Consider the following 22,530-nt stretch of genomic DNA (forward strand, 5'->3'; position numbering starts at 1 on the left):
TGACTTTTCCATTCAAAGCTGCTGACCATTATAATTTGCAAGCGCAGCTTTAATCAAAAACTAATTTTTCCACCTTTTGTACCACACCACCAATGGCATTTACATGATAGTTTTTTTTACCAACTTCTTCGTGCTTTCACATTCACTTTCACGTTGCGGGTCAAGACGAGTCTATCACGACGTTTTTCATCCAGATTAACCATGAATGGAAGCCATGAAAAGAAACCTTTCGAGAGACTACCTACGAGTATCGTACCAAAAAATTACTCTCTAGTTTTGAAACCCAACTTGAAAGAGTTCACTTTCACTGGTGAGGAAGTTATCGACATAGAGGTAAACTCATCATTTTGTGACATGTCATATTACTACATAGAGATCTAGTGCCAACATTAGAGCAGAGGTAGTTTGGAATTTGTGTAGAGTTAACTTGAGACATCAGACGTAGACACGAGTTCCTTTTTTTTCTGTTATATAGTCCACATTCACATTCACATTTATGTTTCCATTAATAACCTTGGTATTGCAATTCAGCTCTTTAATGATATAGAAGTTTGATTGGGGAATTCAATTGCATGCATATAATGTTTATAAGAAAAACGTTGGATTCTTATGGTATTAAAGTTTTGTATGACATTGTACAATGTACATGGTAAGTGTCAGAAAGTGGTGGAAACTGAAAGTGGGTTTTTTTAGAATTCCTAGATTTCTTTTGTGTGCAAAAAGAAAGTGCAAAAGTAGAGGGATAATTATCATAGTTTATCACATATAATCATAGTTTATCACAAATTATCATAGTTTATCACAAATTATCATAGTTCATCACAAATTATCATAGTTTATCACAAATTATCATAGTTTCATTAGTTTTCTGCTTTTATTTTCAACATTAGATAAAATCATCGACCAACAAAATAAAAATGAATTGTGCCGAAATCAACATTTCTAGTGTTTCAATTGATATTGCTGGCCAAAGTAAGTTTAGTAATATGCTCAAACAGCCATTGATGGAAATTGTTTCTTTGCCTTATTCTGGATCAGGGCTTGATTAGCATCCTTAATTGTATACTCAGGCATTGAAAGCAAAACAATATATTATGACAAAGAACAAGAGACTGTATGTATTGAGTTTCCCATAAACCTGCAATTGGGAGAAGGATCTCTGTCAGTCAAATATACTGGTGAACTTAACGATAAAATGAAAGGATTTTACCGTGCCAAATATACCACACCAGAAGGTGAAGAACGTTTCTGTGCCACCACCCAGTTTGAGGTTAGTAGAAAATTTTTTGAAAACTTTGGTAAAAAGTTTACAAAGATGATTGCAGGATGTGTGCAACTCATGAGCAAAAGTTCCGTCAGACTTTTTCATGAGACGTTCAGACGTTGGATTGACCATTTAACGATCATTTTTTGTTCATATTTAGGCAGCAGATGCAAGACGAGCATTTCCCTGCTGGGATGAACCAGCATTGAAAGCGTCATTTGATATCACTTTAATCGCACCAAAAGATAAAGTGACATTATCAAACATGGTAACTGAAACATTTCTTAAAAATATTAATGCGAAATGTGTTGTAGAATGAATACGTAAATGGTATTAAAGTTGTACTCGCATCGTTCATAACAGTTAAGTCGAACGTAGTGTATGCCTAAGGTCATTGAATATTTTTGTTAAACCTAACTTAGATCCACCATCTTTACTTGTGGATTGTATAATCAACACTCATTGTGCTAGATTGAAACGAATACCTCTGACTGAAGTTACGTAAACGTCACTACGGTATGTCTAATGACATAACTCCAGTACTTCATTGTTCTCTTGAGATATGGTAGTTCTCACTCTTCTACTCCACTCCATTGTCAACATTCATTTCTCACTATCATACAAGTCACGTGCTTTGCCATGCACGAAGTGACTACTGAACCCCCCTCACGGAAATACTTGTTACGTTACATTGTTGCACTTCTTACTTGTGGGAAAAGTTAGAAAAACTTCGTAAAACGATTCATTTGTTACGACACCATTTGAACATAACTAAAATAATTTGAACAGACTTGTATTTAAAAAGTGAATATTAGGGGTATTTGAGATGGAAACAAAACAATGTGGCGTTTATAAGGAAAAACTCGTCACATTTTACTTTCGCGTTTATTTTGTTAGAATGTTATTAAAGAAAGCGTGTATGAAGATGACCAAAGTTTAAAAGTTGTTACATTCGCACGTACACCAATCATGTCGACTTACCTTTTGGCATTTGTTGTTGGTGAATTTGACTATTTGGAGGCAAGAGACAATGATGGCGTATTAGTAAGGGTCTATACGCCACTTGGAAAAACCAGTCAAGGGAAATTTGCCCTAGAGGTATGGAGAAGTTAGAACATCTTGAAATATTCTAGGTTAAAGTATAGAAAGACTACAACTTCAACATCAGATCCATCTTGAAAACGAGACAAAACTGGAGTAGAATATGTTATATACTGTAAAAGAGGTTCAAATCTAACATCAAATCTAACCTCAGATCCTTTTAATGAAGATAGACTGAAATAGATGAAGACTTAACTTTTCTTATAACATGGGAAAATTTTTTTAGCAAACTTTTGTTTAACTCTTTCATCTTTAAGGTTGCAGTGAAAACGTTACCTTTTTACAAGAACTACTTCAAGATTCCTTATCCACTGCCCAAGATGGATCTCATTGCCATTCCTGACTTTGCTGCCGGTACAATGATTATGTAGTTAGATATTAACCAATCCCGAAAATTGCCATATCTTCTTTGCTTAACCACAGGTGCTATGGAGAACTGGGGTCTAGTTACCTATAGGTTTGTCAAAATGTTTGTCTTTACTTGTAAAAACTTTCGATGAAATCGTGCCTACTACGTTAAAAATGGGAGGATAGCGCTAGAAGTTATCTGCACGGTTGTACAAATTTGAAAAACTGTCTAACCGTTACTCTATTTAAATTTTTGACTCTCTGATGATGGCTTTGGGATAAAGTCACGTGCATATAATCTCGATGTATTGTATAGAGAAACAGCGTTGTTGGTTGATCCCGAAAATTCCTCATCGTCAAGTAAACAATGGGTTGCGCTTGTTGTAGGTAAATTCAGCTATCAATGTACATTAAATGAGTTCGAGTTTTTGTATCAATTCATTGTTCTCTTGACATTATATACTACAGGTCATGAATTGGCTCACCAGTGGTTTGGAAATTTAGTAAGTAATCGTTTTTATTGTGTTTCATTTCGAGCGTGGATACGTCAAGCTTACGACTCTTTTGTGGGCTCAAAATGATATATATCATAATTTGTTGTACGTAAAATGTTTTATTGCTCATTTTTAAAATGAACAATTGGTTCTGTTTAAGAAATAACTTCCTCATAAAAAAACAGAAATTGTCGTGGACATTGTTTTTAGTTTGTTAGCTAAATGTATATGTTCCTTTTCTTTGTTTCAGGTGACCATGGTAAGTTCAACGATAAAAAAAAGGACGATTTGTTTACAATATACCGTCAAAACAACACCATCTGGATACAGGGAGATTTTAGTTGTATTTATGGTGTCTTGAACTATGCTTAAACTTTTACTTCACCGAGTTTTCTCTTTGGTCGAAATGTCAACAATGTCAAAATTTATATGGATCTATATTACTTCACTAGGAATGGTGGACTCACCTTTGGCTAAATGAAGGTTTTGCCTCGTGGATTGAGTATTTATGTGTAGATTTCTGTCATCCCGAATACGACATCTGGACGCAGTTCGTCACTTCAGATTACACGCGAGCTCTTGATCTTGATGCAATGAAAAACAGGTAAAGGAAAAATGTTTATGTGCATGCTGTGCGAGTTAAAAGATAACGATCTTCATAAAACAAACTGTTGATGTCAAAGAAAACTTTTTTGTCTATTTTTTTATTTCAGCCATCCAATTGAGGTGCGTACTTTTAGTCTGCCATATCAAATATATCTTAGCGTTTGTTTTTTGCCAAAGTATATGTATGAAAAGACTAAAACATTGACTTTAGCAATCGTTACTCATATTTAAGGTACCTGTTGGTGGACCAGATGAAGTCGATGAGATTTTCGACATAATCTCATATTCCAAGGGTGCTTCAGTTATACGAATGTTACATAATTATATTGGGGACGAGGTAAACTAGAATTCTTTTGAAATGGGGTTGTTAACTGTGTACCTTCTCATGCATGTCCAAATTCTTTAGGTTTGTATTCTTGTTTCAGTTGATAGCCTTCCTTTACTGGAAAAAACTTTAGCAATTTTCTTCTAGTTGATAATCATCTCAACTTTTTACAATCCATGAAAGAAATTAAAATCCATGAAAGAAATGCCTTAGTGAAACACGAAAGTCTTTGTTCTAAGCTTTTCCTATATTTCAATATAGGATTACAAGAAAGGTTTGAACCAATACCTGACCAAATTTTCCTGCAAGAACGCCATGACAGGTTGGCAAATCATTCATTCCGGAATGTTCTGAATATTTCAATGGCGAATGCAGATTCGTTTACATAATTTTGTATTTTTGTATCAGAGGATTTATGGCAAAGTTTATCTGATGCAAGTGGTAAGGATGTTGAAAAGATTATGAATACGTGGACCAAGCAAATGGGTTTTCCTGTTTTATACATCAAAGAGAACAGGTAGAGTCGTGTTTTGAGTGTTACTTTTTCCTTCAGAGGACGCCAGAGTAAATTTAACATGAGTGAATTTTCTTTTCCTTCTTTAGAAAGAAGAAACCAGAGTTTTGCATATAAAGCAAAAAAAGTTTTCTGCAGATGGGCCATGCGAAGGTAAATTTTGTTGATGTTTTGGATTGACTTTAAACTGATTAAATTTAAAAAATGCTTTTAAGAAATATCCTCTTTTGTATAAATGAAATAACTGTTTGTTAAGATAATTCTTTACAATTATTTTACTGATAGAAGATTCAAACTACCTGTGGAATGTTCCTATTACGATCTCGACGGTAGATCAACCAAAAGATGTCGTTTTTAAAACTCTATTGGACTCTGATTCGTCAGTTGTGCACATTCCCAATGTGGCTGCAGATAAGTGGATTAAGGTGATTTCTAACATTTTTAAATCAAACAAGTCAGTCATCCAAAGAAAGATCGATTCAATAATTTTATCTAAATCGCATATTTTCTCAGTGTAACAATAAAGTTTTGTTGAAGGCATTGAATACATGCAATAAATTTTAAACATCGTTTGTGTGCCTCGCGTACAATTTCATATCAAGCGAAGGTGTAAACTTCTTCGTTTTTTCACACATTTAATTTATATTAATTTTGGAATTGATTCAATTGAATTAAAACAGGTGAATCCAGGTCAAGTTGGTTTCTATAGAGTCTGTTACGATAAAGAAACTGTGGAGAAATTTGTCCTGGCCATTAAAGATATGTCATTGCCACCTTTGGATCGTCTTGGTATACAGAACGATCAATTTGCATTGGTAATAGTTAAATCTTATCTCTTAATAAACCAATAGGCGTATTTTTTATTTCGTTTTGGGCTTGGGCTTGTGTTACGATTACATTCACTGGCACAGAACTTGTCAAAGAACAAAATTTAGGACCTTACTAATGAAATGAGAACTTTTCTCATTGATATCAAAATAAAGAGTTAATTCAGTTGTTGTTACCTACTCTGTAACAATTGAAAGTGCTTACAGTGGTGGTAACTCGATTAGATGTACAACTTCCTTACCTTAGTTGTGCATAGAACCAAAACTAGTTCCTTCATCTCTAGGCGAGAGCTGGTTACACCTGTACAACAAATTTTCTTACTGTCGTGGGTGCGTTTATCAATGAAAGAAATTACACTGTTTGGAACGATGTTTCAACAAACTTAGCAAAGCTGTCCATACTTCTTCAGTACACTGACTACAGTGAGTCTTTCAAAAAGTTCGTTTGTCAATTGTGTAAACCAATCATGAAGAAAATTGGATGGGAACCTGTTGAGGGAGAAAGTAAGCTTAAGAAATTTTGTTACCTACATATTAAAATTGTATAACTATTTACTTGAGCTGTCAACCTAAAAATACGATGAAGTTGACATGAGTTGAAAATATGAATGGAAAGACGAAGAAAATTGACGAAAATTCATACTTATCGGTTCATTCATTGAAATGTGTGTACTCTGTAAACTGTCCATTTCCTAGATCATCTTGACTCGTTGTTGCGTTCGCTCGTCATTCAACTTTTGGGTAAAGGTGGAGATGTGGAAACTATCAACGAAGCGAAAAGACGATTCGATCAACATGTCATTGGTGAAATCTCTATCACGGCTGATCTTAGGTCACCTGTGTATTCTATTGTTCTTACGAATGGTGATGCAACTACTTTGAGCCAAATAAAGGAAATGTATTGTAAAGCGGAACTGCAAGAAGAGATGATCAGATTATTAAAAAGCATGGGATCTGTGAAAGAAGAAGCTCTGATTGCCGATGTTTTGAAATTTTCTATTTCGGTAAGCATATATAGTGTTTAGTGTATGTATGCAAAATGTGGATTAACCCCCTTCTCCCCTGGAATTGAATAAAACATATGGATTGTCAATTCATAAATCAAGTATATAAAAATTAGTATTCCATTCTTCAATATGAATTCTTGCCTTACCAGGAAGAAGTTAGAGCCCAGGATAGCGTGTTCTGCATCTTTAGTGTATCCGGCAGGTTGGTAATTTAAACAGACGATAAGATTTTCGTTCAATTCTGTCCTCACTGCTATGTAAGATTGTCCTCATTTCAATTCTTGTCCTCATTCCTCATTGATTGTGGTGGCTATACTCTTGCAGTGCTTTGGGCCGAGACATGGCGTGGAAATTTGTAAAAAGTAATTGGAAAGAGTTTCATGATCGTTATCAAGGTGGATTCTTGCTCTCAAGACTAGTAAAGGTAAACAAGCAAATTTATGTTTCATGAAGCATGGTGGACTTTGCCAACATTACATTCGTACTAATTGTTGTGTACATTGCACATACTTTTATGTTCGTATTCGAGTGTCTTTTGACGAAGATTCGAAGCACACTGTACATTTTGATTTCTTATTAAACTTCAAAGCATATAGAAATCAATAAATGACCAAAGGCAGAAACAATATGTGTGTATAAAGCTGTTGTTGTACGATATATTCCCACTGATCTGCATAACTTAACTGAAATACAATTCCTACTTCTATAGATCACAGAGAACTTTGCGAGTGCAGAGATGGCCGAAGATGTCGAGGTAAAATTAATAAACCGATATCATTTTCGTCATCAAAAATGGTTGAAAACCATTACATGTTAATTACGCATACGTTTGATACGAAAATTTATATGCACTATTAAATCGAAAAAACTTCTTATCTTTGTCATTACTGTAGAATTTTTTCAAAGACCACGATGCTCCTGCAGCTGAAAGAGCAGTACAACAGTCGTTGGAGAGTATTCGCTTGAATTTACAGTGGTTAACACGTGATAGTGACGCAATAAAGAAATGGCTTTCAATGAAAGGATTTTAACGATTCTACGTAAATTATTGGCACAAGTGGTTTTTAAATTGTATAATGTTGGTCGTGCACTGGTGATTGTAAAAATCATTTATTTATGTTGTGTCAAATTTGCAGGCAAATGAATAAATCGATGAAAAAGTACACATCAACATAATTATAACTTTAAGTTTAAGTTCCTAGCATTAAAATAATTTTTTCATTCTTGTAGATTATAAATTTCCTTACATACGTTAATGTTTCGTGTTTTCGTATTAAAAATACAGCATATATGTATGTGTGTTTATATTATATGATGTAAAGCTGTTTTTATTGCTCGCTTAACCGATGGCGGCACTAAATCAATCTACTATTTTTTAAATATTGTATAAGAAGAATATACACGAAGCGATATTGTTCCACAGTTCGTACTAAGCACATTCTTTGACTTCTCAACTTTGACAAGATTCTTGGAACATTGTAGGGCTAAAAAATCACAGAATTAGATTCCGTAAATATCAACTTAGTGTTTTATCATGGACAATCGAATGATAACATTGAGTCATTACATACTGCAGTCAAGTAGTGTCCTTCAACAGAAGTGAACTGATGTCGAAACTCGAGTCTTATATAATCCAGTCTAATGTTTCATTAAGTTGTGTATATTTTACTCGTAACATAAATATTTATTGACTTCAATTTGATATGTAATGCTCACCTGACGTGTTGAGGTTTGAAGATGTGCAATCATAAGATTAGCTAATATAAACACTCCAGTTCTACCATCACCCAGACGACATTGCACAACCATTGGAGAATATTTATCACTGTCCGGTATATAATTGCTTCGTAGTGAATCGACTTGAGAAATAAAGTCTAGAAAATTATTTTTTGCCAAAAACCAGTTGGATTAAAGAGACAGAAGCATTGTCCCTCCTGAGTTGCGTTGATTAACTTTGATTTTGGGAGGGTTAATTGCAACAGGAAAATCTCATTCCAACAGAAAAAAAAGTTTGGTGTTCTATATATTAATGTACGTACGATGATATATGAATGACGAAACATACCTAAGAAAATAGAAGCATCGCCTGGTACTCCATGTTGTGGCCAGTGACAAAATTGGAAGAGAATTACGGTCTTATCCTTTGAAAAATATGACAAAGATTTTGTCATTGTAAAACATGTATACAAAGAAATTTACGTTTTGCTCTTTACCTGATGCGTTTTACGATGATGCAATTTAAGACTTCTTGATTTGTAGAAAGTAGATTTATTAACAAACTGTGTCATCAGTTCAAACTATAAAGATAATAATGAGAAATGTTATGTATATAACATGTATATACGATAGCGACGTTTAAAAGTACCTCTCCAAACTGAAGTTTTGTCAACTCATTTGATTCATATGAATCTTTCGGCCAATATCTGAAGCATTCTTGCTGTCCACCCTGTTATATTGAAAAAAAAGTTTATTGACCTGCAACTCGATTGTACGAGATATAATGAAATGTTGCGTACTATAACAGTTTTTATCTTATGAATGTATGTTTATTACGTTTTTCGTCAGTTTTGCAACAGACGTAAGCAAATTAGTTGGACGTAAGAAAGAGGTTGTTTAAAAAGTATCTCAAGTCTTGTTTCTTACAGCGATTTCATATTTCTGCTTAAATAAATGGTGTTTACTTTTTTATTATAAAGCATCACAATTATCTTAGCATCTTGCTCCCATATCATTTGAACAAAATCTGATACGGTTGCCTCCGTCGGAGCCTGGGTTGCAATGTAGAAGAATGGCTTGTTCGATACTTTGACCTAGAAAAATAAAAGGTCAGTTGAAAACTGGATTTATTCACTGATTTTTATCCTGTCAAAACCAACATCTTTTCAAAGAAGCAAAAACTTGTTTAAAATTTAAATCAACTCTGCTTTACTTCTGAGCATCTGTTAGGTAGTCACTATTATACCTTCACAAAGCTTGCATTCACGTAGTCATTTTTAGAAGAATTTTTCGAAGAATCCAGGCGCACTCTAGATTCCTAAAGTTTTTTTTCAAAATCATTATTGCTGGCGTATTAAGATTAAAAAAAAACAATATTTACAAGTCTATAACAACTCAAGTTTCACAAAAATCTCGGTGGTTTTCAAAATATACGTTGAAGTTCACCACAATTACTTTAAATGCCATAACTAACCTCGTAGGGAAGAATATCTGAACATCTATTTCTTGATGAATTTTCACTTAGAGATGCGGTGGTCGTAGATTTGTTCTGCAGGAACAAATAGGATTAAACTTACAATAGAAAAAGAAACATCTTGCAGGTATTTTCAATACGATTTGAACTTGCCTCATCCCGTAAATTAATAGCATCAAACTCAATCCCCAAATCTCCTTTATTCAGTACTGTTTCTAACTGCTTGCACTTAACAACGAAAAATATGAATGATTTAATAAGAGCTTGACAGGACAATATATAGGGAAAGTACAAGCTTTTACCTAATACAAAACACGTTCAATATTTAAATAAATACATTTTCTTCTCTGCTTATATGCACCTACGTAACCTCTTAAAACAAACACATACAACTCTATACTCAGAATTTCGACTCTTCAAAAAAATGGTGGGGAAGAATAAGGATTGAGGCAAGACTAACCTGTGTATCAGCATCAGGGACTTCGTAGGAATGGTAAGGAAACGAGCTTGTGCTGATTAAACTCACAGGAGATATTGGGGATACAGGTGACTTCGAACTAGACAATTCAGAATCTGCGGACGTGTTGTAACCGCTGGTTGCCAACGTTTGAAGGCTACATGCATCACCGCTCCTTTCTAAACGTGTAGGTACAATCATGGAGAAACTCCTAAAGAAAACTCAAAATAAGAATCATCATTTCATGGGATGAAGGGGTATAAAAGGAGCTATCATAGCTTCAATTGTTTATTTAATATAAAGTTGTATATCGTGCACAATCACAGAAACTTTGACAGCTTGAGCTAAATGTATTGTAGATGATCCATAGTTGGAGATAAGTGAGCAAACCTTTCATTTCTCCTTTCAGCATCAATGTTACTCGAGGCACATGGTAGAGATCTACGAGCCTGTATCGAATCAATTGACTTCGACTGATTTGAGAAAGTCTTATATGATGCCATCAAAAAGTCATTTGGAACAGCTGTGGTATCCATTCTTTTACATCGTATTGAAACTTGACTTCATTGTTTTGGGTCGTGATATCCACGTGTGATTCAGAAGAACTGTAAATACCTGATTCACGGCTAAGTTCTCCCGCCTGTGGATCACCATCTATGTGGTCATGAACGACGGGATTGTCAAACGCAAAGTTTGATAGCCCTAAATTGAATGAGGAAATATAGAAGAAATGTACGTCTGTCCGCCAACTGTTTCATTGACAAGTATTCGTCAGAACACCTTTGTTAACAAAAAATTAAAAAAAAATGATTAAGCAAAGAATGCATTCAGACCTTGCACTTACCATTACTATATTCATCAGCAATGCCCTAAAATGTTTATATGAAATTTTTTATACAACATACATGTGATGAATTTACTGAGATTTTGCTAGATAAAACTAACAACGTGACGATTCAGAACAAAAGTCAACTGCGCATGACAGCATGATGTCATCAGAGCAATTCACAAGGATTTTGTGAACGACGTAAAATAAGACTAAAAAACAATGAAATATTTCCTCACATTTCTTCCTGATGAACTCTTTCTGCCACTAATAACAAAGTGAGAAACAAAAAATTTTTAAAAAAGCATTTCTCTTGTATTTGTATCCCATTTGACTATCCAATAGTATGTATGTTTTTGGCATAAGTTTTTCTATGTTGTGTTATTTATGGACGTATACATTACAGTCAGTCATTTTTTAGTAACTGGTTGCTTGTTTGTAAGACAGCATGCTAGCAGTTTACAGTATAAATGCAACTGTGTTTTAAACGTGTGTATGGGCCATGACGTACACCGGCTCTAGCTGAGAAGCTCTCCGTAAACCAAACAATAAAAGGCCAAAACAACCATACTTCATTAATTTATACATTTTCTTGGTCCAATGTCTAAGTTAAACACTTCATTGCAATATCATATTTTATTTCTGTACAAAATCCTAAAGATCATTCGTTTTTCTCAAACCAACCTTCCAACATCGATTGCACTGCTTCGTTTACTGCTGTCTTTAATTCTATGAAACTGGTGATAAGTAATACAGCTCTGCCACACATACTTTGCATCTTCAACCGAATTCTATAAATTTCAAAAGGTCACACCAATCTCTCGACTACAACCAATGACCAATGAAAAAACAAAGAAACAAAAACCTACCATCTCAAGACACGATTTCAAAGTTGATGTTTCAACAAGAAACATTTTCTTGCGATGAATCATGTTCACTATGTCAGGCCAGCTAATGAGAATTGCAATAGCAAAACAGTTTGTGACATGTTCTCAATACTTAACAATTTCTTAGCTTAGTCAACGGTATTACTCAGATGTACTGAAGTCCTTAAATAACTTAGTGAACTGTTTTCCTCAACAGTGACCTAATGTTATAATGTCTAGTTTCTTTGCCTTTCACAAGCTGATCTTAACTTTCAGTTTTCATAGAAATTGACGTTGCCTCTATTGATATGACGTAAGTTGTTGTTGAAACTTACTGAAAGTACATGATAGGTGTATTGCTGTCGTATTTAACAAACACACCACAAGCACATGGTCCAACTTTTACAGCACGACCATCCAGATCCTGAGAAATTTAAAAATCAGCTCATAAAATAAACAAACTTTGACCCCAAACATGACAGTTGTAATCATCCCATAGGCGTAAGAAGCGAGTGAAAGTTGGAAGCACGTGCTTCCCTTCCTACACCACTGGGTCATCCCTTACAATGTAGTTAAATTACCTTTGCAGAATAAAATTCGTGTCCGTAGAATTCTAACTGACGCGCATGCGTGATGTAAGCAATTTCTGCGTCACTTGTGGACATTCCCCTTGGGAAAAGCATATCATTTTACCATACTGTATTGTATACATAACTCTCAGTGTCTTCAGTGTTCAAAAATTATTTTAAATAGAAACATTGAAATTCAGATACTTTCATTGCTTTTCATTTTCTTTCAAAAACCTACAAGGACTGCAACTGAGCAGTTGTCATAAAGTCAAACTTACACACAATTGATATGATTTGCAGCAATCTGAAAAAAATAAAAAAAAATACTGTGTTGACAGGTATACTCTCCGTTAAACACAGGATTTTCCACCCTTTGTGAAAGATTCAAGTATGATTTCAAAATTTTGCAAAGTACAAACGTACCTCATCATAAAGTTCACTTTCAGTTTTTTCAGCTAAAAAATGCTGTGAAAAACAAATTGCAGAAAGCGTTTGAAAACTTACGCAGTAAAAGGAATTCATACAGTTTGAAAGATTGGCAACTATGCTTTGAAATAACAACTGGGAGTTAGTGGTAAGCTTTCAAGAGGGAGAAACTTTTAATCCTGCAACTATATAAGCATTTACTTATCCATCAAGAATGTTATGTGGTTTACCGTTGGTAAAAGTTGATATTCCTGAATGAATTCTTCTTTATGTTCAGTTTCATCGTAGTCACCATATTCAGCTGGAAAAAATTAGGTGTGAAACACAAATTTATAACTTGGTATCAGAAATGCAACTTTTAACATCAGCAGTTGTTTTAAAAGACATAAAAAATAGAGAAAAATACCTTTCATATATGTACTAAGTAAACACCCACCTTGCAAGGCAAATGCAGCCAATTCCAAAGCTTGTCTTTCATTACAAGGAAGAATACCATCTTGAATGTCTTGTCGTAATTGCAAATAGTAAAAATACCTACAGACAAAAAGTTATTAAACTCCTTCGTCTTTTTACACACAAGCATCACGAAAAATGTTATTTGTGAGGTCAGAGTGGCTACAACAAATCAAAAAAAAACGTGCGGTAAATAATCTTGATTCAATTGCAAAGGTCTCAAATGATTACACCCCGAAAAACAAATAACTTTTCTTTCTTCTAAAGTGCTTTTTCCACTTCGCTTGCTACTCACGAAATGAAACTTTTAATGTTTGTAGTTAAAGAGGATCTCAAATTTTAATTCAAAAAAACAAAACGAGATTCCATTCTCGTATTCAGACAAACACGTCATGTTTTCAATTCAAGTTTTACCTTGTCGTATCCTCTGTCAACTTTTCCACGTTAGTCTCAAAGAATCTTATTCTTAGGAAGATGGTTACATTTTCAGTATCGTCTATTGCCACCCGCTTGATTTCCTTACTTAGACGCTTCTCAAGATCCAACCATTTTCCATTTGATGTCTTATCGCAACCATATTTTAAACCAAAATGCCAAATCTCATAAAAATAAAATAAATTCTAACGTTAAACCATAATAAATATCGGGAACAACAGACATCATGGGGGGATAAAACATTTTAAACAAATCATTATTTACTTTCAAAGCTTTTTTATGGAGACAAAGTCAACATGAAAATAACATCGGAGACCACACAGTACTGGAAGATGAGATTTGGAAATTGATGATTGATTATGAATCTTCGCTTAAGCCCGAGGTCAAACGTTATTTGAATTATTGAGCTGACCCCTTATGTATCGTGACCTGTGAGACGATGCATACGGAAATAGTTTATACAAAAACAAAATTCATTAATGTAACAATATTGCTTTAAATTTAAAGCAAGCCAATTATTTTGGACCAAAGAATTAAATGCATCATATACGGGTTTTTAGATACAATCTATTTGCATTACAACACAGTACGACAATATCGAAATTCCATGCATTTATCGCATTCTAAATCACTGTAATAAGAAATAATCACAACAATTATCTACAAAGAATGAAGACAATTAAAGAAAAGCCTTGAAGGAACTAAAGTTATTAAGCTGATACTTTGATAAAACTAGACATATGTAACGAGAGTCGTTTAAAATTTTTACGTAAACGAATTTCAAACTCCCGTATTGACTGTCGTACAGGAAATATTATTAATGCCCCATTTACATTGCAAGTTCACAATCGAAGGTTTGCATTTCTAGCAACAAAGCAAAATAAATTCTATCAATAAAACATACATACCGCAATAAAAATTCATATAGCAGGTTGTAGTAGCTCTTACCTCTTTCAAGTTGACTTCTTTGGCAATTTTTTGAAGACATTCTTGACCTGTGCATTTCTTCCTCAAAATATATTCGGTTATGATGTTATCTAAATGTTGCACATTCACCTTGACTACACTACGTTTTGCCTTTCTTCGTCTACAGATACAGTCAAATATCATCGCAACATTATAGTCTACCCTGGAACATTCGAGAACACTTCAAAAATCATTGACTTGACTCGTGAATCCATGTTGTTGAATTAGTCCCTCGCAGCATTCTCACGTTGCAATATTGTGCGCTCTCAGCAAGATTTTACACGCATCAGTAACTGTGAAATTCCAAACATTTTTGATATCTATAATCACATTGAGATAAAAGGTCTATGGTATTTTAAACGTATGTCGTCTCAGTTTGACGAAAATCTAGCTATTAACGTTTTCTTTGGGCAAAATCAAATATAAAGATAAAAATATAAGATGAAGATAAAAATATAAGTCGAAGATATGCAAAAGTTAGGCACGCTTACTAAATGCACAATCCAGACTTTTAGAAATTTAATTTTAATTGAAATTTATTTTCTGACGTAATTAACAGCTTATGTGAAATGTAAAGAAGCACAAAGATTATGTTGACAGGGGAGATTTGTTCTCTGCGAATTCTTAGTTCATACTTTGTTTCATTACCTGGGCAGAAGGAGCGATCCGACAACGCAAGTTTCAAATTCAAAATTAAAATGAATAATTTGAACAATTGGAATTCTCCGTATTTTTGTAAATGTATCCAAAAAATAATCTGTTGCAATTTATTTGAACTTTCCCAAAGTCTACTGCACTAACATCGAAAATATAACTATCCTGCAATGATATGAATCAATGTAGACTTTATACATTGGAATATACGATTCAACACTTCTTTCAATGGCACGGGTTCAGATAGTTTCAACATGACTAACTAGGCGATTTAAATCTTACATTCACATGAAGGCAATTAAGGAAGGAACTGTTGTTGTTGTTGTTGTTATGTTATTTTGTTAATGTTGCTGTTTGTTGGTTATTGTTGTTCTTATGTTATTGTTGTTGTTAGTTGTTGCTGGTGTTCTTGTTATTTCTCTTAGTTGATTCCACGAGTTTTGACATACCAATCTGTCGTGAACTGCTTGCATTTACGACCGTACTTTCCATCAACAAATGTAACGTTGAAGAGGTATCTAAAAACGGACAAAAGAATTTTAATAATGATCCATTGATTAACAACTGATTTTAAAATAATGAAAACCAATATCCAACGATAAACGCTACATAACCTGAATACAACCAAAGTCTGAGCCTTATGTAGACGATCGTCAATGTATGGATGTCCTACAAAAATTATCGTTATACCCATACCTGTCAAGAAAATGAACACTTAATTGTTGTGGGTATAGTTTTTCCAATTTTGCCCACTCTAAACTGGTTGAATGTTTCCAAGAATGGATCTCAACTGTCCAGCCTCGATCTATGGCGGCTTTTGCACACTCAGGGAAACTAGTAGCACATTCTGACTTCCCTTTGTTGCCATCACCACTTGCGATCACCAGAGTTCGAGGAGATAGTTCAAAAATAGCCTAGCAAAAAATTAGCTATATTTTTAAACGTCCAAGTTATTTTTTTAGATCCAACTGTTATGACGCTTTACATTGAAGACACCTTCACAATGAAGAAAAAATATATTGCATGGTATCGTTTTCTTCAAAGGCTTTTACTATTTTCCTTACATCGATATTTTTAAAAAGTTAGAATTTGGCTGATAGATCACACCTTATAAATATGAAGATGAAGACCTTCATCAACTCTTTGTTCGTCCTTTCCTCTTCTGTCTTCTACATCAACGCTATAACCGAGCCTTCTAGAAATGATAACAAACAATTGACAAAAAAATGAGGTACTGTACTAATAAAAACCAAAGCAACTGGCTTTCATATTTGAAATTATATACAAATCATTATCTCACCTATAAACCTCCCAAACTTGATCAGTTTTTGGAGGACTGGAACCTTGAACAAATGCACGCGAAACGGTTCTCCCTTTTTGAAATACTTTCACAAGTTGTTGTATTTTGATGCGAACGTTACGTTTTCGTTCATAAGGGTTCAGTATGGTGGCACATTCTTGGGCACCGATGAAGACATTACTGTTGTCTACTACTATAACAACATCGCTCGAAGGAACCATTCTTCCACATACTGCTGTCATGGATGTATTATTTGAGTCTACTGCTGCCCTAGTCATCGCGTTAGCTCTCCTCAAATTAAATATTCTGTTGTCATCAGAGTGGGTTCGCTTGTGACAACGATTGTCTTGTTTTAAAACAATGTCTTTATTTGCTCTTAACTTAGGGCTCGTATAGGATCTATTTAGATTAAAGTTTACGCTATTATACTGAGATGAATTCTCTTGAACGTTTGCTTTATCCGTGAGCGATAGATTATTTCTTCTTTTGACGTGTCCACGATAGGATATGCTCGTTTTCACACTCCTACAATCTTCCTCAAAATTAAGTTTATTTTTTTCATAATGACAAAGATTTTTTGACAAACTTTTGATCTCGTTAAAGATCTCTACTTCATCAACAAAGATTTTTGATTCTTCTTTGGCACAAGTTTCACTCTGTGCACATGATCCAAATTCGTTGCAATGCTGATACAAAGTAGCTTCATTATTCAAAAATCTAATGGATTTATTTCTCATACGGTTTGAAGAAACGTTGCTTGTGTTTAGATTCATGTCTTCTTTCTTTTGAGGAAATTTCGCTGGCTCTTCATCAAACGGTATTTCGCTTGCATTACATTTTGGAAGACATATATTTGTTTCGGCACGATAATCATATTTGTAAAGAAAAGATCTACGGACATATATTCGGAAATCACACAGTGAAGTTATCAGACGGTGTGAGTGACACAAGTGGTAAAAAATTGACATAAATACCTCCACAAACGCCTCGTAATCTTCACACCAAGAAGAGCCGTAGTAACAGCAAGACAACTTGCCATCATGCAGACTATAGTCCATTTCATTAAAGATTTTGTCACTCTCCGTTTATCTAGAAAAGAAAAAATAAAAATACCTTGTAATTCGAAGATATTTTGAAATCAAAAGAGAAGAAACTCGTTTATAGCATGCTGTAACAATAGCTGTTGCATGTATTTGAAATATTGAAATTCTGACGTTCAAATCGTACTCACTTGAAGAAGCTGTTACTCCAGGAAAAAGATCTGAGAATGGCGAACAAATACGGCTTTCCTGAAGACAAGATCGCAATTTGAAATGGTACAACGTGTCCGGTGTTAAACGTCTTGCAATGTAGACAAGATCGTTGCCAAAATACTCCAGATAATCGTCTATATAGAGTTCGTAGAAATGAGCTTTACCATGGAACTGATGGAACGGTTGCCAAGTTGCTCTGATCTGTGTTTCACCCCAAGTTTCCACTTTCGTCAGATTTGGTTGTAATGCACCTAAACATGAAAAATGTTTTAACAAGAGGGTGGGAAAGCACAGTTAAAACAAGAGTTATTGTAAGGAGAGGAAACGAAGGCAATAAAAGTAGAGACACAAGGGAAAATTGTTATTAAAATTTAAATGAATCGCAAAAATTCTTTGTAACACGGTAGTCACATGACAACGTCTTCAAACTTACCTGACGTGCCTTCAATCCATAAAAATATCATCGCAATTATGGTAAAACAGGTGACAACCATCTTGCATTTTGAACAATTTCGCTTCCCAAAAGCAACTCTCATTTTTGTAAGCATTCACTCAGTGTATATTCAACCTTCGTTTGAATATGAGACGACTTGTCGTTATAACTACATGAAGAAAACACGGAGTGATCGCGAGATTTTCTCTCTATATTCTTCAGGCTTACTAATATCACTGCAAAAATACGTCCATATATGATGAGCATTATAGGTACTTTTTATTAGCTAAGGGAAATTGCACTTTCTTTCGTAAGACAATAAACCTTTTTAGCCTTGTTTACTTATCTATGAAGATTATCAAAATAAACTTCTCTCCAAATTATTTAGTCAACCAGGTGTTGAATAATCTGTTTTTATCAAAAACTTTTTTTTTTTGAATACAGACTTTTTTCCAAAAAATATATCAGTGTATAATCCAACATAATTGAACAAGCCAAACATCTAAAGCAGTGAGGATCTTTGATAACTTAACATTGAAGGAATATCCTGAAGACAGTGATTTACAAGGAAGACTTGTCTTCAAGTTATCGTTAACAGTTGATGGAGTTTGATAAATTAAACAATTTCAGTAGGGTTGCTTTTCATTTTAGTAGCTAAGATTTGTCTTGTGGGTGTATGAATATCTGCCTCATTTCAAAGTTTTGATAACACATATTGAATGAAATGCAATATTCGTTAATTCACTTCATATATTGCAATAACTAATACTCAAAGCAAACTTACCTTTACAAATAAATATGGCTCGCTCTCTTAATTTGCAACAATTGTCTATTCCTCAGAGTATTTGTGATATAAAATTAGCAATATTATTGGCCCAAAGTCAGCAAATCAAGACTATCGAAAACAAAGCATGTTTACAAATGAGTTTTTAATATCAAGTGATCGTGGAAGTAATCAATACCACCCAATATGACGTCTGTAGCAAGCGCATGATTCTACCTACGCACTCTTTCACCATCTTTTATCAAATATTTGCATAGTAAACGTAAAAACATTTTGCATATCACGCGCGGCATCTCAATCACTAAGAGCAAAGTTCAGCATACTGGTTCGTATTTCGTAAACGACGCTGGTGTAAAATAGATCAATGTACGTGTACATTGAAAACGATCACGCCATTCGGACTTCCGCTAAATGAAATCTGACCATTTGATCTTGAGTGTTCATTTACTATATAAGCGTTTTAACATCAGACCACTTCTGACGAAGACAATGGAATGGATTACGTATAAAGTCGATTTTTAACATTAGATTACTTCTAATTAAAACAACAGACTGGATTTAAGATTAGATTACTACTGACAAAGACAGTACACAGTCCTTATATTAGATTTCGTTCACTCCTGGTGAATGTACGCAGATAGAAAACTTTATAATCTCAAAATAACGACAACAAATACATTTTTCATAAAAGTACAGTAGTCATGGCAATGTGTCAAACGTATATAAACTTTTAATCCATAAATATATTACTTAAACATATGTTATACCTTTCAGTCCTATTTTATAAACCATGATAAAAACGATATGAAACATCTGCTATAAATCCTTATATATATATTATATACATATGTTTACAACTTCATATTTTACGATATATTTAGTCATACTTCAATCAAACGTACGTTTTGCAGATCAAAATGTCTATAACAAACTCTTAACAAAAATAAATATTTCTAAATGTCTTCGTAAACTAAACGCAAACACGTATAATATACCAAAAACGATAAGTCATAAAAATATATGAAAGTGGTTCAAATCTTGTCTGGATTTCGAGGTTGAGGTCTACATAATCATATTGAAAATAACAATCCTAGAACGCTCGAATTTAAAGCTAAATGTTTATTTAAATTCGGCCAAAAGGAATAAGCACAAATTTATTGAAGGTATAACTGTTAAAATGTACATTAACTAATCAAAAACTCGAAAAGATTTTCAAAGCGGTAAACATTCTAAAGTTTTACAGGGAATTCCTATGGATATCACCCAAAAAACCTTTTTTATTGTTCTGTTTAACTCTCCTCCAAAAAATTTGTGAAGATTTTTTTAAAATATCATATCAACTATCCACTCTCGCGTTTATTCATGCATCATGTCGTTAAGTGGTATAAAAGTAATAACGAAATCAAAGAAAAGATGAAATAAATAATTTATCATTACATACCCCATCCACTCGGAAGACACGGCAAACGGAGACTCCTTCAAGTCTTTCTTCATGAATCGTTTACCTGGTACAAAACCCATTTCTGGACCACTTCCGCCTAACCATATAGGATTGCCAGGAACAACGTTCACGTCAGCAGGTTTCGTTCCGGCTGGCGGACAGGTTGATGGAGAGATTCTGTCCTCCTTTTGAAGAACTATAAAATCAGCGTATAGAAGAACTATTAAACTGGAGAATCTGCAAAAACACGGTTTAAAATGTATCATCTATAAATTGAATGAAGTATATTACATCTTTCTTGTACGTGCTCAAATGGATTATCATTTCTGCTGTCAGTTTCAATTCGCAAAAGACCTGCAACAAATAAAAAAATAGGATATTGAGATCTCTTCTGTATAACTTCCACTTGAAACTATTTCTTGTGTGGAATATTTTCAGATGTACTGTCTTTCATGTTTTTAATCCAATGCATTGACTATTACATAAAAGCTCATTTTGCATACATAAGTTAAATTTTATCATTGATAGACAATACTTTAGACATATAAACTATACAGTGATACTGATATCAATATACTACAATGTGGTGAAACTCAAAGTTTTCATCCATCTATGTCATGACTCATACGTAATGTTTGCAAATGCCAATGTAAAATTTAATAACAAGACAAACCTTCATGGCCACCTTTTTTTGATAGTTTTACAAATTCAGAGTCTGTATCTCTAATATTTGATCTTCCTGACAATACAGGTACTTGACCATTCTCAGCTAAAGCAATAACAATTATAACAAAGAAAATTACTACTCCAATCTCATGCCTTCAATACTCATTCCCTTGTCTAGTATATATATCTAAAGCAATTGACTGAAACTACAGTAATATACAATATAAAAATAATCAAGCTGATAATTGTAAATTTCCACCGCCAAGTCTGTCCCCTTACAAATTTCATCCTGGTAGTACCAGTCTCCACCCTTTCTTTCATAACCAATAGCTTCTGTATTTTTGACTTGTTCATCCATTCTAAGAAGATCTAGAAATATTTCATAAAAAAATCCTTATTTGTGATTAATAATTAAGGCAAACATGTCACATGACTTATGGCCCATGCAAACTAGTTTCAATCTATAAATCTTTACCTTTGTGGCCCCCTTCCCGACAAAGCTTTACAAAACTGGTTTCATCCTTGCGTCTCAGATTCTTCACTGGAATTTCTTCAATGTTGACATCTTCAGCAGGACCACCAAGGCAGGCAATCTGTGATAAAGCAGGTTGGTCGTAGGAGGAAACGTTTGTTGTTGTTGGTCTTATGTTGTGAGTAACACCTGATGATAAAGAATGTTCGGAAACACGAAATTAATATTCTGTTGAGGAACGATACCTCGATGACAAAACTATCAGATGAAGGGCAGATAGAACTGGCAAAGCCAGGCAAAATCTTTCCTTCTCTCATACTAATTTTTAGAAAATTTACTTCATTCATAGTTTTTAAAGAATGGATGCAAGCATATTTGCATAGCATGATGGAAAGACAGGCTGCCTTTAATACTTAAAAGTAGGAATGTTTTCTGATGACAGATAATAGTCGAAAGACAACCTCGTGAGAAAAAGATTTCATTTAATCAGAAAATGTGAGGGGGCAATTTCATAATCGTCCGAAAACTAGTGAAGAGCAACTGAAAATAGAATGAACCAATAAATTAATTTAATATATGGACTTCAAACACGTCTGATTGTACGACATTAACCACAAAATCGTAGAGAAAATTTGTAGAGTTGCTAAAGGTTTGAAAGTTGAAGCTAATGCCTACACCGAGCGTGATATTCATTTTTACCTTCACTTGTCATTTCGTTCCAGCAACAAAACCTTCAAACTATCCAAAATTTAAATAATAATTATGTTTAAATTTGCTGCGAATTTCAAGTCTGTACTTTATAAAACATGAAATTTTTTTGAAAGTCCGCCATCACTTATGTTAATGGCGCATG

General features: G+C 33.9%; 4 protein-coding genes across 6 annotated transcripts; 1 reads left to right on the forward strand and 3 right to left on the reverse strand.

Moving 5' to 3' along the window:
• Positions 1-42: 42 nt before the first annotated feature.
• Positions 43-7,796, forward strand: LOC124452581 (puromycin-sensitive aminopeptidase-like). Its single transcript, XM_047003160.1, is given in 24 exon segments — positions 43-333; positions 891-972; positions 1,071-1,270; positions 1,425-1,532; positions 2,162-2,362; positions 2,623-2,719; positions 2,789-2,822; positions 3,030-3,100; positions 3,182-3,216; positions 3,458-3,466; positions 3,660-3,811; positions 3,921-3,933; positions 4,046-4,150; positions 4,400-4,460; positions 4,547-4,660; positions 4,746-4,814; positions 4,941-5,077; positions 5,333-5,467; positions 5,764-5,983; positions 6,176-6,483; positions 6,636-6,688; positions 6,811-6,910; positions 7,196-7,240; positions 7,380-7,796. Coding segments are annotated over 24 exon segments (2,619 nt in total). The 5' UTR covers positions 43-201; the 3' UTR covers positions 7,518-7,796.
• On the reverse strand, positions 7,581-15,103 carry LOC124452576 (tyrosine-protein phosphatase non-receptor type 21-like). 2 transcript variants are annotated; one of them, XR_006950806.1, is made up of 14 exons: positions 14,657-15,103; positions 13,688-13,872; positions 13,257-13,354; positions 13,051-13,121; positions 12,818-12,859; positions 12,673-12,698; positions 12,407-12,494; positions 12,161-12,249; positions 11,829-11,910; positions 11,644-11,750; positions 11,199-11,226; positions 10,978-11,002; positions 10,524-10,835; positions 10,138-10,344 (listed from the first exon to the last, which is right to left on the reverse strand). XR_006950806.1 is itself a non-coding variant. In XM_047003149.1 (12 exons), exons 2-12 carry the CDS (start codon positions 10,667-10,669, stop codon positions 7,842-7,844), a joined length of 1,233 nt encoding a protein of 410 aa, XP_046859105.1. In that variant the 5' UTR covers positions 10,670-10,835; positions 10,978-11,002; the 3' UTR covers positions 7,581-7,841. The 2 variants fall into 2 exon arrangements, 1 of the variants encoding a protein (XP_046859105.1); XM_047003149.1 differs by lacking the exons at positions 11,199-11,226; positions 11,644-11,750; positions 11,829-11,910; ... (6 more) ...; positions 13,688-13,872; positions 14,657-15,103 and adding exons at positions 7,581-7,970; positions 8,203-8,360; positions 8,552-8,627; ... (4 more) ...; positions 9,677-9,751; positions 9,830-9,904 and having other exon boundaries at positions 10,137-10,344.
• Positions 15,104-15,183: 80 nt separating this feature from the next.
• LOC124452572 lies at positions 15,184-19,457 on the reverse strand. Of its 2 annotated transcripts, XM_047003144.1 has the most exons (9): positions 19,099-19,454; positions 18,315-18,483; positions 18,046-18,132; positions 17,860-17,917; positions 17,603-17,717; positions 16,629-17,519; positions 16,436-16,523; positions 16,025-16,242; positions 15,184-15,846 (listed from the first exon to the last, which is right to left on the reverse strand). In XM_047003144.1, the coding sequence occupies exons 3-9, from the start codon at positions 18,046-18,048 to the stop codon at positions 15,750-15,752; spliced, it is 1,470 nt and encodes a 489-aa protein (XP_046859100.1). In that variant the 5' UTR covers positions 18,049-18,132; positions 18,315-18,483; positions 19,099-19,454; the 3' UTR covers positions 15,184-15,749. The 2 variants fall into 2 exon arrangements, with proteins under 2 accessions (XP_046859100.1, XP_046859099.1); XM_047003143.1 differs by having other exon boundaries at positions 17,860-18,132; positions 19,099-19,457.
• A 353-nt stretch (positions 19,458-19,810) lies between these two features.
• LOC124452428 lies at positions 19,811-22,525 on the reverse strand. The gene is made up of 7 exons (XM_047002957.1): positions 22,377-22,525; positions 21,681-21,866; positions 21,485-21,574; positions 21,213-21,308; positions 20,831-20,893; positions 20,540-20,735; positions 19,811-20,160 (listed from the first exon to the last, which is right to left on the reverse strand). Exons 1-7 carry the CDS (start codon positions 22,387-22,389, stop codon positions 20,130-20,132), a joined length of 675 nt encoding a protein of 224 aa, XP_046858913.1. The 5' UTR covers positions 22,390-22,525; the 3' UTR covers positions 19,811-20,129.
• Between the last annotated feature and the right edge of the window lie 5 nt (positions 22,526-22,530).

Source organism: Xenia sp. Carnegie-2017, unplaced genomic scaffold (genome assembly GCF_021976095.1).
Source record: "Xenia sp. Carnegie-2017 unplaced genomic scaffold, XeniaSp_v1 HiC_scaffold_25, whole genome shotgun sequence".
Taxonomy (NCBI): Eukaryota; Metazoa; Cnidaria; class Anthozoa; order Malacalcyonacea; family Xeniidae; genus Xenia; species Xenia sp. Carnegie-2017.